At 53.7% G+C, this 14,889-nt stretch overlaps 5 protein-coding genes across 5 annotated transcripts; 4 read left to right on the forward strand and 1 right to left on the reverse strand.

Annotated features, from left to right (window-relative positions):
* The first annotated feature begins 257 nt into the window (after nucleotides 1-257).
* Nucleotides 258-5,985, forward strand: QC764_0068390 (uncharacterized protein). Its single transcript, XM_062940608.1, has 6 exons — nucleotides 258-930; nucleotides 991-2,912; nucleotides 3,599-4,258; nucleotides 4,319-4,355; nucleotides 4,413-5,198; nucleotides 5,259-5,985. The coding sequence occupies exons 1-6, from the start codon at nucleotides 725-727 to the stop codon at nucleotides 5,548-5,550; spliced, it is 3,903 nt and encodes a 1,300-aa protein (XP_062800676.1). The 5' UTR covers nucleotides 258-724; the 3' UTR covers nucleotides 5,551-5,985.
* Nucleotides 5,986-6,417: 432 nt separating this feature from the next.
* Nucleotides 6,418-7,413, forward strand: QC764_407320 (uncharacterized protein; the record flags this gene model as incomplete). The annotated part of the gene is made up of 1 exon (XM_062947023.1): nucleotides 6,418-7,413. The coding sequence occupies one exon, from the start codon at nucleotides 6,418-6,420 to the stop codon at nucleotides 7,411-7,413; it is 996 nt and encodes a 331-aa protein (XP_062800677.1).
* Nucleotides 7,414-7,789: 376 nt separating this feature from the next.
* On the forward strand, nucleotides 7,790-10,308 carry QC764_407310 (uncharacterized protein; the record flags this gene model as incomplete). The annotated part of the gene is made up of 2 exons (XM_062947022.1): nucleotides 7,790-9,029; nucleotides 9,085-10,308. Exons 1-2 carry the CDS (start codon nucleotides 8,703-8,705, stop codon nucleotides 10,306-10,308), a joined length of 1,551 nt encoding a protein of 516 aa, XP_062800678.1. The 5' UTR covers nucleotides 7,790-8,702.
* An 89-nt stretch (nucleotides 10,309-10,397) lies between these two features.
* SEC13 (GTPase-activating protein S13) lies at nucleotides 10,398-11,811 on the reverse strand. The gene is made up of 4 exons (XM_062947021.1): nucleotides 11,627-11,811; nucleotides 11,470-11,517; nucleotides 11,283-11,398; nucleotides 10,398-11,220 (listed from the first exon to the last, which is right to left on the reverse strand). Exons 1-4 carry the CDS (start codon nucleotides 11,627-11,629, stop codon nucleotides 10,473-10,475), a joined length of 915 nt encoding a protein of 304 aa, XP_062800679.1. The 5' UTR covers nucleotides 11,630-11,811; the 3' UTR covers nucleotides 10,398-10,472.
* Nucleotides 11,812-11,968: 157 nt separating this feature from the next.
* Nucleotides 11,969-14,209, forward strand: QC764_407290 (uncharacterized protein). The gene is made up of 2 exons (XM_062947020.1): nucleotides 11,969-12,527; nucleotides 12,577-14,209. Exons 1-2 carry the CDS (start codon nucleotides 12,408-12,410, stop codon nucleotides 13,621-13,623), a joined length of 1,167 nt encoding a protein of 388 aa, XP_062800680.1. The 5' UTR covers nucleotides 11,969-12,407; the 3' UTR covers nucleotides 13,624-14,209.
* Nucleotides 14,210-14,889: the final 680 nt, after the last annotated feature.

The following is a 14,889-nucleotide window of genomic DNA, read 5'->3' on the forward strand; positions in this document are numbered from 1 at the left end:
GGGATTCTTCAATTTTCGTGTGGATAGCACAAGGTGACACGGGGCCTTGCAAGGAGTCCTCGAAGGCCCTGAGCACAGCAGGACGCCCGCTTGAGATGATATCATGAGGCCGATCATTTCAAGCGAGCCACCCGTTATCAATCAAAGTCTGTGGGGGTCACGATAATATGTTCCATGTTTCAGTCTGTCGCGGTGACGTTGTTCAAAAAGTCCCATATTGAACCCTCGATATGAGTTAGAGCGATCTGCCGATGTCACGCTATGCAGATAATGGTACAGCAGTGCTCGATGGCTCATGCTGTGGCTGGTGTCAGAGATTCTCAAAGACTTCTCACAAGTACTGTAAGACGGCCGGGCCATTATCCCCACCGAAAGACTCAAAAGAACTTGGTGATTTGGCTTCCAGAAAACCAAAAAATAAAGGAGATCAGTGTTCCACTGGAATCCAAGAGATCGGATGCGCTAAACTCCCGCGTTCTGGAGTTGGTAAATGCCCCACAATCTCTATTCGAGAGCTCTCACCGCCTTCCATATTTGGCCCTCTGTCATTTTGGAGTCAGCCTAGAGCATCGGCCAGCATGTGCTCATTCGCAGTCGAATTATTGCCAGTCTCCAAGCACCATCGAATCCTTCAGCATTCAACATTCGGCAGCCATTGACCATCACAACACACAGCATTGCGACAGTCAACCCCATTTAACGATAAACGAGGATCACCATCCCCATGTCCTACAAGCGTTCGCGCGCCGCTTACGAAGCCGACCTCACCACCCAGCAATCCCCATACGTCTTCTTTGGGACTCCGCTCCCACCACTTGATCCCGATGTGCGAGACGACGGCTCATACGTGCCAATATGGAAGCAGGAGGTGAGGGATGAGCGCGGGCGCAAGAGGCTCCATGGCGCCTTCACCGGAGGCTTCAGTGCAGGGTAAGCGTCCAGCCCTTACCCAGTTCCCTTATGCCCAACAGGCACCGACCATCTTCTCAGATATTTCAATACAGTTGGCTCCAAAGAAGGGTGGACGCCCTCGACATTTGTATCTTCACGTACGAACCGCCGGAAAGATGACCCGAAATCCGCTCAACAACGTCCCGAGGACTTCATGGACGAAGAAGATCTTGCCGATGCCGAAGAGGATCGGAGAATACAAACCAAAGCAGCCTTTGCTGGCCTGGGCTCCACCGAAAATGACGCGTCAAGAGCCACAGGGCTTATGGGCCTGTTCCGAGCTACCGGGGAGACAATGGGCGAAAAGCTACTGAAGAAAATGGGTTGGAAAGAAGGGCAAGGCATAGGTCCCAAGATCAGAAGGAAAGCTCGCCTCGAGCTTCGTAGCGATTCTAGCGGCCCTGGAGAGACATATTTGTTTGCTCCTGAGAATGTGCCGATGATCTCCTTTGTGCGCAAAACAGACCACAAGGGATTAGGTTATGGAGGCCATGCTAGACTGACACCTATTGAATCTTCCAACAAAAACAATGGCGCCAGTCATTCAGATGACGAGGATGACGACGAAACTATGGGTGGCTTTGGTAAGCCTCGATTTACACTGCCGACAGACCGCAAGAAGAAGAAGGACAACAAGCCGCGAGGTGGCATTGGCATAGGCATCCTGAACGACACGGGCTCTGATGATGAGGATCCCTACGAGATTGGGCCCAAGATATCCTACAACCGAGTGGTAGGGGGTGATAAAAAGAAGAAAAAGGCGACGACCACGATCAATCCTGCTGTCAAAGCGCCCCTGTTTAGGCCGTCGAAAAAGACAGCCTTAGAGAAAATCGCTCTAGGTGTGCGAAAATGTCACGATGGACGACTGCCCCTCGATGGCTTTGTGTTTGGCAAGGAGCCAGATGCGCTGACCTCGGCTATCAGCAGCGAAGGCAAGTACCCGCCTCCTCAGGTTCCGCCAGGCTGGGTCTCTTCGAAGAAACCCAAATCCCCAGCGGGCGGTCCGGCGGAATTTGTATCAGCAGCAGATGCCGCAAAGGCCTCGACGCTTGATCCAAAGTCCCGCGCAGCCATTCTCGGAGAGAAACAACTACCTGGAAAGTCAGTTTTCGACTTCTTGTCTCCTGCCGCTCGAGAACGGCTGGTTGCTGCTACTGGCCGAGCCGATCTCCCTCAAGCCAAGGGCGAAGTCCCAGCGGAATATGCGCTGAATGAAGAGGAGCGTATGAACGAGTTGCTGAGTCGTGTTCCGAAACTCGACAAGGAGACAGCTGTCGCTGCTATTTCCAGGGGAGTCAGCAGTGGAGCGCCATATGCGGACGACGAGAAGAAACGAGCGAGATACATTGCTTTCCTCGAGTATCAGGCTGGATTCAAACCCACCCCAGGAACCCAGCCTCCAAAAATGAACAGCGAGGACTGGCTGAGAGAGCTGACCGAGTTTTATAACTGCGCTCGAATCTTCAAGCCGATGACTGGCTTCATGGCCAGCAGATTTACCACATCTTCAACAACGAAACCAGGCAGCAGAGGTGAGGCTGGTCAGAAGGATATCCTCTCCAAGCCTCCGCCAAAGCCCCAGGACCCTGCCGAGGAAGCAGCGAAGCTTGGTATGTTTGGACCCATGACGAGGTCTGTTACCGACTTTTATCCTACACGCCTTCTGTGTAAGAGATTCAACGTCAGACCACCGGAGCATGTCCAGCCAGATGAGGAGCATTCCACCAAACAGGCTCCTGGCGGCTGGTCAAGGTTTGATGTATATCCCTATCAACCGGTCTTTAGGCCTGAGATTTTGACAACAGGTGGTGGTGTGGGGATAAGTCGAGAGAGTTCCAATGGCGAGGGCTCTGGCAAGTCAACTCCTGCTCCTGAGCCAGCGATGGTAATAGATCCCAGCAGAAATGAAGCGCTGGAAGGGAAAAGGGCAGGAGAGGATGTGTTCAAAGCCATCTTTGGTGACAGTGATGAAGACGATGACTAGATAGACCTATTACTATTAATCTTGTACGTTATATGTTCCACTACGGACTGAAGCTATCCAGCATTCACAGTGATCCTGGTCCAATATGGAACGTCGCCTGTGTTGAGGTGATCAGATATGCAAATTGATTGGTCAGTGCTGGTGGGCGGCTATGGGCCCCACCTGCAGCGTGAATGCTCAATGCAGTCGCCAGGAAATTTGTTAGCAGCAATTTAGGGGCCCCAGCGGCCTAATGTTGGGAATCCCTGACATGGAACGGGGGACTTTCAGCTACCAAACGACCTTTTTTACTTTGTTCTATACTTCGAAGAGAAACAATTATTCTGCTGATCCATTGTATTGATCTCTCCTATGAGTCGTCCTTCTCGTCTGCTTGTTAGATAAGACTTTCGGCTGGTTTGTTAAGCTACACAGTTGCGGGCCACCAATCTGGGCATACCATCCATTCAATTTCCAGCATTCATCCGCCCATCTCTCCTGAGCAAGGCGACCAGGTACCCCAACCGAACCACTGCTACCTCCCGACGACAGAACTCCATCAAGGTCGCGCCCACACATCCCCAGGGACCTCACCTTGCACCGTGTCGAGACATAGAGCCGCGCGAGCGCAGCACAAATACCCCACAGTCATATCCAAGAGGCCAGCAAACACCACGGCAGTGACACGAGACCGCCCCGTCAACACCAACACTAGCACCACCTCGTCCGACTCACGGCCGTCCAGCCGCTCACCCACCCAACCGTCGCCAGCAATTGACAAGCTATCCGACGCCGTGGCTGACCCAGACTTGGTTTGCTTCACCGACGAAGTCAACGTTGAAATCCTCCACCACCGACAGGCACCCGACGAAGCTTTAGCATCAGGCCAACGGTCGCCGCCACCCCAGTACCCAGCTTCAGAGGCTTCGGCCAGCGGCTCCAACTTTCGACCGCCACCTTCGTTCCAGTCTCTCTTTGCGCTTCCCAACCCCGAGGCGGCAAACCACAAGGAGTCCGCCCCCGACAGCGACGAAGAGGAAGCCAATCCCAACACTGCCGCCGCCCCAGCGTATGCGCCGCCCGACAACCAGGTAGCTCAATCATCCCACAGCAGCGCGTCCGCTGCCTCTCGCTTCCAAGACGAAACCAAACGCGCGCTCCCACGGGACAGCAAAGGCGAATCTTCGCGCAGCAAGGAGGAAGAAGCAGAACCGCCACCAGCCTATTCGGAGGGATACAGTCCTCTCCACTCTTTTACCTACCTCATGGCTGCCGCAGGAGGAGAGTCGAGTATTATTACTCAGGTCCAGCAAGGGGGGCCGCCGATTAATACCCTGTCAGGTTGGTGTTTTGGGGGTTTAGAAAATGAGATGGAACATGAAGGCTGACATGGGATTGTAGACATCAATGCCGATGAGACGATAACGATGGACCTGCGGTGAGATTGATCACGGTCATTGGGGGTGATGGGCATCGAATACTAACTTTTGCGAAGGGGCACCCGCTTCACGCTGTCCCGAGATGAGCTCTTGACGTTACCTGAATTCGTCCTGCTCTCGCTTTTCCCCAATGGCCTCTTCCCGGAAGGGCACATGGGCGGCGGCTTCCAAGACGGCGACGCCGTTCAAGTTGATGTGGGTACCACCGATTCCAATTATTACTACGGGAACGACGAGGGCTATTATGGCAACGGTGCTGGTGTTGTTGGTGATGATGGCGGTGATGGGGATGGCGCTCTCTCCATTCCGATATATCAACAGCCACCACCGCCGGGTCAAGGAAATGCATACGACGAGGACGACGATCACATAGGCGCATCCGCTCCCTGTGCCGCAGTCACAGTCGTCGCAACCCCCACCAGCCAGAATGCCTCTCACATCCGCAGTGTCCTCCGCAATCTAGAAATATACATAGCTGACCATTACACTCACACACAGTACGACCCGGCTTCCCTGCAGTACATGCTTGACTTTTTCCGGGGTGTCGCTTCTTCGATTCCTGCCACCACCAGCGAAGACGGCAGCGATGTGGTGGGTGTTGATCCTGCTGCGCGAGAGCAGAGGGACGACAGCAGCAGGCGCGCGGGCATTATTGTCTTGAGGGAGGATCTTGACTTTTATGCGATCCCGCACAAGCAGGACATCGGCCAGGAAGAGATGATGGATGTCAAGAGGGCGGCGGCGAAGAAGTTGCTGGAGCAGGGGGGGATCTTTAGCGGGTTGAAGAAGAGTGATGAGCCGGGGACGACGGAGGCGCATTTGATTGAGATGTTGACTGCCGGGTGTGTTTCCCCCCCCCCTTTGATATGCGATCAAGAAATTATGCTAATGATGAGGTACAGTGGTTTTAACCATGATGATCACTGGGGTCATCGGGCTGGCGAGCCCAACAAGGCGGTCATCTGCAGCTTGGCGCTTGCGAGGCTGAGGTCGGATATCAGGGGGAACGAGATGGGGAATAATGCTGTGGGGATGGCGCAGAAGCTGCTGCTTTTCTGGCGGAAGCCGGCGAGGAGGTGTTGGTGGGAGGGGGTTGAGCTGGAGGGGGTGGAGGGTGTGCCGCAGGGGCAGAAGTTGAAGGTTTGGATTCGGAGGGTTTGGACTTTGGAGATGAGTGTGATTGGGTTGCGTTGAGGCCTGGGTGTATGAGGAGGGTGTTTCGCCCAGTAAACTGATGAGAGGCAGGGAGGGATGAGGAGATGATTCTGTTAAAAACTTGCTGACACATGGGTTGGGTTTGGTTAGTCTCTTGAGGAGTGTAGGTTGCGGGTTGCTGTGTGGTGTTTTCTGTTTTCTTTCTCTTTTTTTTGTAATGAAGTTTGCTGTTGGTTTTTTATTTTACTTTTTCTTCGTTCTTTTTCCCCAGATTCGAAACAGCACACACACACAATTGTTTTTTTTTTTTCCTTTTCCTTTTTATATCCCGAATGCGAAAATGGGAGGTATACCTAGGTAGTTTGGGGGGAGGATGGGGTGAGTCCTATAAAGCGAGAAAAAGATAGTGTATTTTTTGGTAATAATATCTATGATGGCGCAATGCTTTTGGGGATTATGGTGAGTGGTGAAGGGTAGGCAAGCGGATGAAGCACCCGGATGGAAGGACAGAGGATGTCCGAGTTGTTTCCGGTGATACAACAACCCTCGGCATGCGGCATCGGGACGGTGCTGTTTGTTCGGGTTGCCTAATATCCCAACGGCTCAAACTTGTTCCTGTGTCGTCGGTATTCTCGCTATAGAATTTCTCTGTCAAGAAGAGGGGAACTTGTTGATAGGATTGGGCACCTTCCTGTATGGGATAGGGTGACACTTGGAGTTGCTTGTGCTCCACTCACTTACACGTTTGACTTACTTCTTGATATTGACAGATAACCCATCACATCTTTCCAACCTACACTGTCTCTCATCAACCTTGACCCTTCTTTCATGTCACTGTCATTCTGCACCTCCCCAACAGCAAGTTCCGTTTTCCAACTCATCTCCTGTGTGTTGTCCAAGACCACGATGGCGGAAGCAACCGTCCCACCACCACCGCCACCCGGCCTCTGGGTCCCCTCGATAACAATCTTCACCAACGACGACACCCTCGACCTAGAGTCCCAATCCCTTTATTTCCAATACCTCACCTCTTCCCACGTCGGCCTCACAGGCCTTTTAGTCCTCGGCACAAACGCCGAGCCGTTCCTCCTCACCCGGGAGGAACGCTCCCAGCTGTTGCACCTCGCAAAGAGTGTCTGCCCCCCGGGATTCCCCATCATGGCTGGCGTTTCCGGCCACAGTCTAGCTCAGGTAAAGGAGTATATCTCCGACGCTCAGGACGCAGGGGCAGATTACGTGCTGGTCTTGCCGTGTGCGTATTTTGGGGCGAAGCCAGCTGTTGTGGAAGGGTTTTTCAAAGAGGTGGGGGAGTATGTGAGGACACTAGGAAGGGAAAGGGGGAGGGAGATGGGGGTTGTGGTGTACAACTTTCCCGGGGTGACGAATGGGGTTGATATGGATTCTGGGATGATATCACGGGTTGTGAGGGAGAGTGGGAATGTGGTAGGGGTTAAGTTGACTTGTGGGAGTGTGGCTAAGGTGACGAGGTTGGCGGCGGAGTTTGGGAGGGAGAGGTTTAGTGTTTTTGGGGGGCAGAGTGATTTTTTGATTGGGGGGCTCAGTGTGGGAAGTGCGGGGTGCGTTGCTGCGTTTGGGAATGTTTTTCCCAAAGTTATTGGACGGGTTTATAGGTTGTGGAAGGAGGGGAGGGGAGAGGAGGCGTTGGTGTTGCATAGGAGGGCGGCGTTGGGGGAGCAGGTGTTGAAGAGTCTAGGGGTTGCGGGGACGAAGCTGGCGGCGGGGATGTTTACGGGGGTGAGGGCTGGGGTTGTGCAGGAGGGTATGGAGGGGGTGGAGGAGAGGTTTAAGATGAGGGCGCCCTATGAGGCTTTGGGAAAGGGGGAGAGGGAGAGGATTTGGGAGGGGTTGAAGGGGTTGGATGAGATTGAGAAGGGGTTGTGAGACATCGAGAGATTTTGGGGTGGTGTTGAGGGTGGGTGGAGTTTGTGATGGGAAATGACCAGTACGTGGTGGGAATTTAATGCCCAGAAGAAATATAGATAAACGGTCAAATTAGCTTTACAATTGGAAGATAAGAATTGAGTCGCCTAGCTGTCGACATAGTGTGATGGATTCTGCAGACACTGGCACAGTTCTCGGAAGGTCAAAAGGAAGCACACCCCTGTTTGATGCCAAGACAATGAAATCCAATTTTTGGTGGGCCAGCCCAAACTCCCCCGCATGCTACCCCGCGGCATTGGCTTAACACCGAGTTTGACAGCCCGGGCAGTCCCTTCCTCTGTTGTCTTTGATCTCTTGCGACTCCAAGTCCTGATTTTATTCATCTCATCTATGTTCTAATCATGTTTCACTATTCAACGTCACATGCTCCAGTTGGGCATGTAGTGCTGACCGCAACTTTGGTAGAGTCAAATCGAGATGATGTGTCGAGTCTCGGAGGTTGCAGGGCCCCCTAGGAAATGAGGTTATCATGAGCCTAGCAGGAATGGATCTTGGAGGCTAGGAGATAAAAAAAAAAGGTACAGGCGGGACAGATTCCACTCCAGCAGCTGAGCAACCACCAAGCACCCGATGACATCAGAGCTATAAACCGACTTCTTGTTCAATTGTCTTGCCGTCTGAAGAATAATCTAGCTACCCCAGGAACCCACACTAATTCCACTACTAGCATGGGCCGACTAGAGGTCGTATCAGCTATTCTAGAACTGAGCTTTCGTAAAGAATCACATACTGGCTTGTGGCATAAAGGAGAAGCTGAAGAAATAGCTGTCGGAGGCCGTGAGGACAAGTTGTGGCCACCTCGGCTATGCGGCAGCTTCCCTCGATGACATGAGAGGCAAGACGTGGAAAGACACTCTGGGCAACAACAAACGTTTATAAGATCCCAAGACTCTGGGCGTCGTGGCAGACGGGATCCTTTCCAGTCACATCCTTTCATCATGCACGAGAAAAGAGGGGAGCGTAAGGCGCCATGAGATTTCAACCAACAATGTTGTCCTTGGCAGGTAATCCATATCTTTATGGGCAAGGTGGCTGACGACGACAGCATACACCCACCAAGACAAACACAGCTTGGCTTGCACTGCCTTTGTGTTTGTATTGCTACCTGGAATAAGTATAATAAGCACTAGCTGAACAAGGCTGGAACTATGGATCTTGTATCTTTGTTGCTCCCCCACGCTCTTGCTTTTCTGCAATCGAGCCTCAAGTGATAGCCTCACTCACTTGCAATGCGTTTCCAATCCACCACCGCAGCCTTGTTGCTGCTGGGCGGTGTTCAAGCGCAAACTACGCTGCCACCTCCGCCGACTGAAACGTCATCGTCGGAGACATGCGCCATCAGCTTGACGCCGAGTTATGATGTTACCATAGCAAAGGGCTGGACAGCGCATCTGCTTGCTCGAAACCTCGGCTTCGCCCGTAGCATCAAGCTTGATGGCAGAGGCGGTCTCCTCGTTGTTTCTGCCCAAAGCGGCATCGTCCACCTCAACGTCACCGACAGAGCAAGCACCTGCCCCTACGTGATCAACAACACCACCGTCATCGAAGACGAACGAGTAAGCCCCCTTATCTTTCCCATTCCATCCTCACCATCACTAACAGCCCCTCCAGCTCAACCATGGCATTGAACTCTCCCCCTCAGGCCGCACCCTTTACGCCTCCTCCCGCGAAAGCGTCTGGGCATGGGACTACGACCCCTCCACCGCCTCGGTGTCCAACCGCCGCGAGATAATCACCAACATGACCAACACCGACCACGTCTCCCGCACCCTCTTCCTCTCCCCCTCCCACCCCGACCTCCTCTTAGTCTCCCGCGGCAGCGCCTCCAACATCGACCCCTTATCCATCCCCTTGGAAAACGGCATCTCCCAAATCCGCGCCTTCAACATCTCCAACCTCACCTCCACGAGCCCACCCTACAGCTACCCCTCCCAGGGCCTCCTAATCGGCTCCGGCCTGCGCAACTCAGTCGGAATAGCCGAGCACCCCATCACCGGGGGTGTATTCAGCGTGGAAAACAACATCGACCAAACCACCCGCCTCGGCACCGACATCCACAACGAAAACCCAGGCGAAGAACTCAACTTTCACGGCTTCCTCAACGGGTCCCTACCAGAAAACCGACACCACGGCTACCCGTTCTGTTTCCCGTTGTACAACAGAACCGACTTCCCCGACCTCAACACCCTGACCACGGGGGATCAATTCTCCCTGAATCAAACCGCCGAGTTGAACGATGAGACTTGCGCACGGGAGTATGTCCCCCCGCGGCTGACATTCAAGGCGCACATGGCACCGCTGGATATCAAGTTCAACCGTGAGGGGACGAGGGCTTACGTCTCGTTTCATGGGAGCTGGAATAGGGATGAGCCGGAGGGGTATAAAGTCGCAGAGGTGGAGTGGGATGCCGGGACGGGGCAGCCAGTTCATAGCGCAAAGAGTTTGAACGCCGCGAGGGATTTGTTGAATACGGGGGATATACACCGGTGCAGGCCGGATGGGATTTGTCTGAGGCCTGTTGGGTTGCAGGTGGATGGTCGAGGGAGGGTGTTTGTTAGCAATGATTATGGAGGGGAGGTTTGGGTTTTGGAGCAGACGGGGGATGTGGAGGAGGAAAGTTGGGAGGAGGTGAATTATGGGGGGGATGATGGCAATGATGATGGAGAGGGGAATGGTGGTGGGAATGGTGGAACAGGAACAGATGATGAGGAGCCGGCTGAGACTTCTAATCCTGCAGTGAAGGGGGCTGGAACAGTAAGGACAGAGGGGTGGGTGGTGATGGGAATGACAATTGTGTTGTCGCTTGTGGGGGGGATCTTTGTGATTGTTGCTTAGAGGGGTGACACCCCCCTTTTTTCTCTGTTGTTGATGGTTGACATACACGACACGACGTTCCAAGCCTGACTTTTGCTGTCATCTCAAACGCACTGCCAGTAAATAATAATATTTCTAAACCACGCACCACAACGCCCGCCATAATCATTACATCTCACGCAAAATTACTCCTCAATGGTCTTGACGCACTCCCACTCGCCCTTAAGGTTCTCCTTCCACAAGGTAACCTTGTTATCCGCCCCGCTGGCCGCAAGAACGTTCCCGCTCAGGGACCAGCTCACGCGCCAGACAGCAGCATCAAAGTTCAGGACCTTGACATTCCACTGCCCGGGGCTGGCAGAGTCACTCATCCAGATCCGCACTGTCCTGTCCTGTGACGCAGAGGCAATATAGCTCTTCTGAAGCACCGTTGGGCTCCATGCCACATCCCTGACCCAATCGGTATGACCCACCAAGGGCTCCCTCTCTTGCTTATAGCTGTTCGTAGCCGGGTCGTACGCCCAGATCATGAGCTGGTTGTCGGAACCGCCAGTTACAAAGCGTCTGTTGCCGGCCGACCCTGGGCCGGGGTTGCTGCTGACGATGCTGCCGGGTGTGATGGCAGGCGCCCAAGAAACTGAGTTGACACCCAGACCGTGCGCGTGGAAGCTGCTGTGCTCCCAGCTGTTGTCCTTGAATTCGAGAACGCTGACGTTGCCATCGGAGGAAGCGCATGCGAGGAGGCAGCCGGCCTCGTGGGGGGACCAAGACACAATGTTCACGCTGGCCTTGTGGAGGGCAAAGTCGAAGATGCGCTGCCACGAGCCGTTTTGCTCACGCCAGATGAGCACCTTGCCGTCGTAGCCCGCGCTCGCGAGGATGTTGCCGTACTTGGGATGCGCCCAGGACACGCACCACACTGCGCCCTCGTGCCTAACCACCACCTGTCAGCATCGGGAATTGGAAACTGCCCGTGCTCGTGACGCGAAACATACCCCTTGAGTGTCTCGATCAACCGCTGTGACTCGCCCTCAATCTCGAAGATCTTGATGGTGCGATCCGACGAGCAGGTCGCTAACCTCCGGCCGTAGTAATCCAGGACTGCATCGTGCTGCCTTGCGTGTCAAATTCCAGAATTTAGGGTAGTCGGTAGAGCTAATCGAGGAATCGCGGGGTACGTACGATCATGTCATCGTGACCGGTGTTGGTGATAAGTTGGGCGCCCGCTGTCTGAATAGCTCCGGCCATGGTTAGCATGTGTCCACTGGGTTGGGGTCTCTCCCTTGGCTGGCGAAGCGAACAGCAGAGGGGCGGTGGGCGGAGGAGAGGGCGGGCGAACCATTTTGTAGGTTTATTATTGTTTGTCGGGGTATTTATTGTTCTCCAATCAGGTATTGTTTAAATGAGAGGAATGCGGGAGGTGTTGTGGTTGTTTTGGGGTCGCAGATGGGATCGAGAGGACAGGTCGGTCGCTGGAGGCCCAGGAGCTGGTGCCCTGCGTATAGCGTAATGCTCGAACTTACCCCTGTGTCCCACTGTCCAGCTGGCAAAGAAAATCAAGGTGAGCTCGGTATGGCCTTGTTGACCTTGACTCAGCGTTGGTCTCACCGCAGCCTTGCCCCACCCGAAATACCCCACACACATCCCGGCCCGGGAATTCGCCCTCCACTCCCCGCATGCGTTCACAAGCTGACTGAGCCACCGACCTTTCTCTTCGAAGAGTTCGCAACACCACGAAACACCGACTTTGGAAGGACCAAAACACTGTTCTCATCCTCCCAGAGCCCCAGGGGAGTCTCGTGACCAAGTGGGTCCCTTTCAATGGCGGTTTGGTCAACCACAACAATAGAATAATGCCTTATTTTTCTTTTCCTATTCATCCCAGCATCAATAGTAATAACCGCCTCTCAAATAGAGGTTCCCTTTTTGCCTAAGACATCCAGGGACCTCGGCTTCTTTTTGTAACTTGCGAATATCCTCACCACTGCTTTTCGCCCCCCGGGTTCCCATATCACATCGTCAATTCTCCTTCTCTCTCTCTCCAAGCCAGTCGCTCTTCTCCAGAACAAATCCGAGTTCCGGACCGTTCAACTCAGCGACTATTCCCTCTAGTCGTCAAGATGGCTGACTCCATGTGCGGCCCATCCAACGGGGCTAAGAACCTGCTCGCGCATACCGACCGCGATCGCACCCTGCACCAAGATCGGCTCGTGAATGCTCCTCAGGCTGGTCCCGGAGCTGTGAGTGTCTCCATCAACGGCTATCGACATTTTACTAACCATTCGACAGTCATTCCGGTCGCAGAATGCCGGTCCGAGCAACGCTGCCCAGAGAGCCTTTGAGGGTTTCCAGCAGGGTGGTCCGGTCAACGCTGGCTTTGAGAACGGCCCTCTGCTCCCTGATATGAACCCGGCTGCCCTTCATCGCCCTCCTATGGCCATGTCTCCTGCTCCGATGGCTGCCCGCCTGGCCGCAGAGCATCATGCAGCTATGCGCCTCGAGTCGCCCGCCACCGGTGGAGTCGGGAACCAAGCCTGGATCAACGAGTTTGCCAGCATGAAGATTGCGAACGGCAGTTCGGTCCAAGCTGGTCAAACCCCAGGCATGGCGATGAGCCACCCTGGTGTGCATGTTGTTCAGCAGCCTATGATGCTCCCCACCACAGGTGTCAACAGTTTCGCCCCTTACCAAACTGGCATGACCTTTCAGAGCTACCTACCTGCTCTCTCCGCCCCCATGACCCACAGCCAACTCCCAGGTCAAGAAGCCACCGCCGCCGCCGCTGTACAAGTCGAAAGCGCCGAGGTCAAGGACGCCTTTGCCGATCTATTCGACCAGTACGAGCAGCAAGCCGACCAGCTGACCGACTACCAGCGTCAGGAGCAGGAATTCGAGCAGGAGCAAGCCAAGTGGATGGCCGAGCATGGACCCAAAGCCCTTCCGCCTACCGATGCCGAGATGGCGGCGATCAACTCGGAGATGGAGCGGATTGCCGACGAGCAGGAGGAACACGCCCGTCGGAGGGAAAATGCGGACCTGGCTCGGGCGGCCGAAGACATCCTGAGGGCTGTTAGTGGCAACAACTCGGACAAGTTCAAGCACTCGAATTTCTTGGAGTTGATGAGACGGATTGCGGCGAGTGAGATTGTGGTGAATGAGGAGAATTTCATCGATGCGGATACGGGGGAGAAGATTGAGACGGGGGATTTGGTTGCTGAGGGGCCGGTGAATGGCGGCGGCAGCAGCGGTGGCGGCAATCCTGTGAAGGGGGAGAGTGGTGCGGTGGGTGGTGGTGGTGATGCGCCGCCGCCGCCGACTGCTCCGGCGAGCGCCTGATTTCCTTTTTATTTTCGACAACAACTTTGATGATCTACTGACAACATACAACAACGTCCTGTCGACATGACCCCATGACCAACCACCGCCACGACAACCCACGACCTTTTGACGACAATAGTTCTTACAGCAGTGTTATTTTACGTTTTTGCCTATGGTTTTTTTGTTTTTGTTTTTTTTATCTCTAGGCGAGTTCATGCTTTTGGCTTCTTTTTTTCTTTTTTCATAGTTTGTTTCCTGATACTTTTTTTCGTTCTTCAAATCAAACATTTGTATTTTTTTCTTCCTGTTTATTGTATTCGTTACGATGGGAGATGAGAGGATGAGCATGTGTTGTTGATGACGATGGGGAATCATGATGATGATGATGAGCAGCCAAGCAAGCATCATTACAGAAGAGCATTAGCATCGTATTGTACTAGATATTGCATTTGAGGTGGCGGTGGCGGTGGTGGTGTGGTTTGATAAGTGTATGCATTAGCATGGGGAGCATTGTTATGGTCGTGGGTGTGGTGGTGGTTTTAGGGTCATGGTGGTTTGGTTGTTGCTGATGGCGGTAGGATAAATGTTGTTGTTATTGTTGTCGACTCTCTTGACTCCTGGGTTTCTTTCTCTCTCTCGCGCGCGCGCATTGTGTTGTAGACGAAATGGCATGGGTGGGGGGGGGAAGGGGGGGTGCATGGATTTTGGCGTTTTGTTCTCAAGAGGGGAAGAAATGAGGGTGGATTGTGAACCTGGACTACTTACAGGATAAAGGGATAGATGATAGGCTTCATCGCCGACTGAATATAACAGTTCTCGAAACCTTATATCCCATGTGCCGTGAAAACAATGACAGAGAATGGGATTCACCACTGCTCTTTTGTTTGAGGCCCCACCTGCAGCCCAACATCTCTGTGGTGGAGACCCTCTCCCCTTTCCATCAACACTTGCTCCTGTCTCAGTTCACCACCACTCACTACCTACCAAAGATGGAATCTCTATCAGGTCAAACACTCCTCCTCCCTCCCACAACCCACTTCCTCCGCACCTGGAAATCATCATCACCTCCCCAATTCCCTCCTCCCGCCCCTCACCCCTTGCATAACCGCCTGACAGAGGAAGTCATAAACCCCATCCTTTCCTCCCTCATCCCCCAGCCAAAAGCGCTGCAAAAGGCTATCGAGTATGACACCGCTTTGTTGGTCTGTGGCCTGTACCCTTCTCTTGCGGCCGGATCCGAAGATTTTGAAAAGCTGAAAACTGTGGCCGTATGGGTGGTGTGGA

This window comes from Podospora pseudoanserina, chromosome 4 (genome assembly GCF_035222485.1).
Source record: "Podospora pseudoanserina strain CBS 124.78 chromosome 4, whole genome shotgun sequence".
Taxonomy (NCBI): Eukaryota; Fungi; Ascomycota; class Sordariomycetes; order Sordariales; family Podosporaceae; genus Podospora; species Podospora pseudoanserina.

Excerpts from the sequence above, each read along its gene's own strand:
- QC764_407290 (XM_062947020.1), top strand. The coding sequence starts at position 12,408 with ATGGCTGACTCCATGTGCGGCCCATCCAACGGGGCTAAGAACCTGCTC. Across the intron at positions 12,528-12,576 it reads CTCAGGCTGGTCCCGGAGCT|TCATTCCGGTCGCAGAATGC; the intron begins GTGAGTGTCTCC and ends ACCATTCGACAG.
- SEC13 (XM_062947021.1), bottom strand. Across the intron at positions 11,399-11,469 it reads CCGGTCACGATGACATGATC|CACGATGCAGTCCTGGATTA; the intron begins GTACGTACCCCG and ends CACGCAAGGCAG. Across the intron at positions 11,221-11,282 it reads TTGATCGAGACACTCAAGGG|GCACGAGGGCGCAGTGTGGT; the intron begins GTATGTTTCGCG and ends GGTGGTGGTTAG.
- QC764_0068390 (XM_062940608.1), top strand. The coding sequence starts at position 725 with ATGTCCTACAAGCGTTCGCGCGCCGCTTACGAAGCCGACCTCACCACC. Across the intron at positions 2,913-3,598 it reads TGTGTTCAAAGCCATCTTTG|TGACACGAGACCGCCCCGTC; the intron begins GTGACAGTGATG and ends ACACCACGGCAG. Across the intron at positions 4,259-4,318 it reads GCCGATTAATACCCTGTCAG|ACATCAATGCCGATGAGACG; the intron begins GTTGGTGTTTTG and ends ATGGGATTGTAG.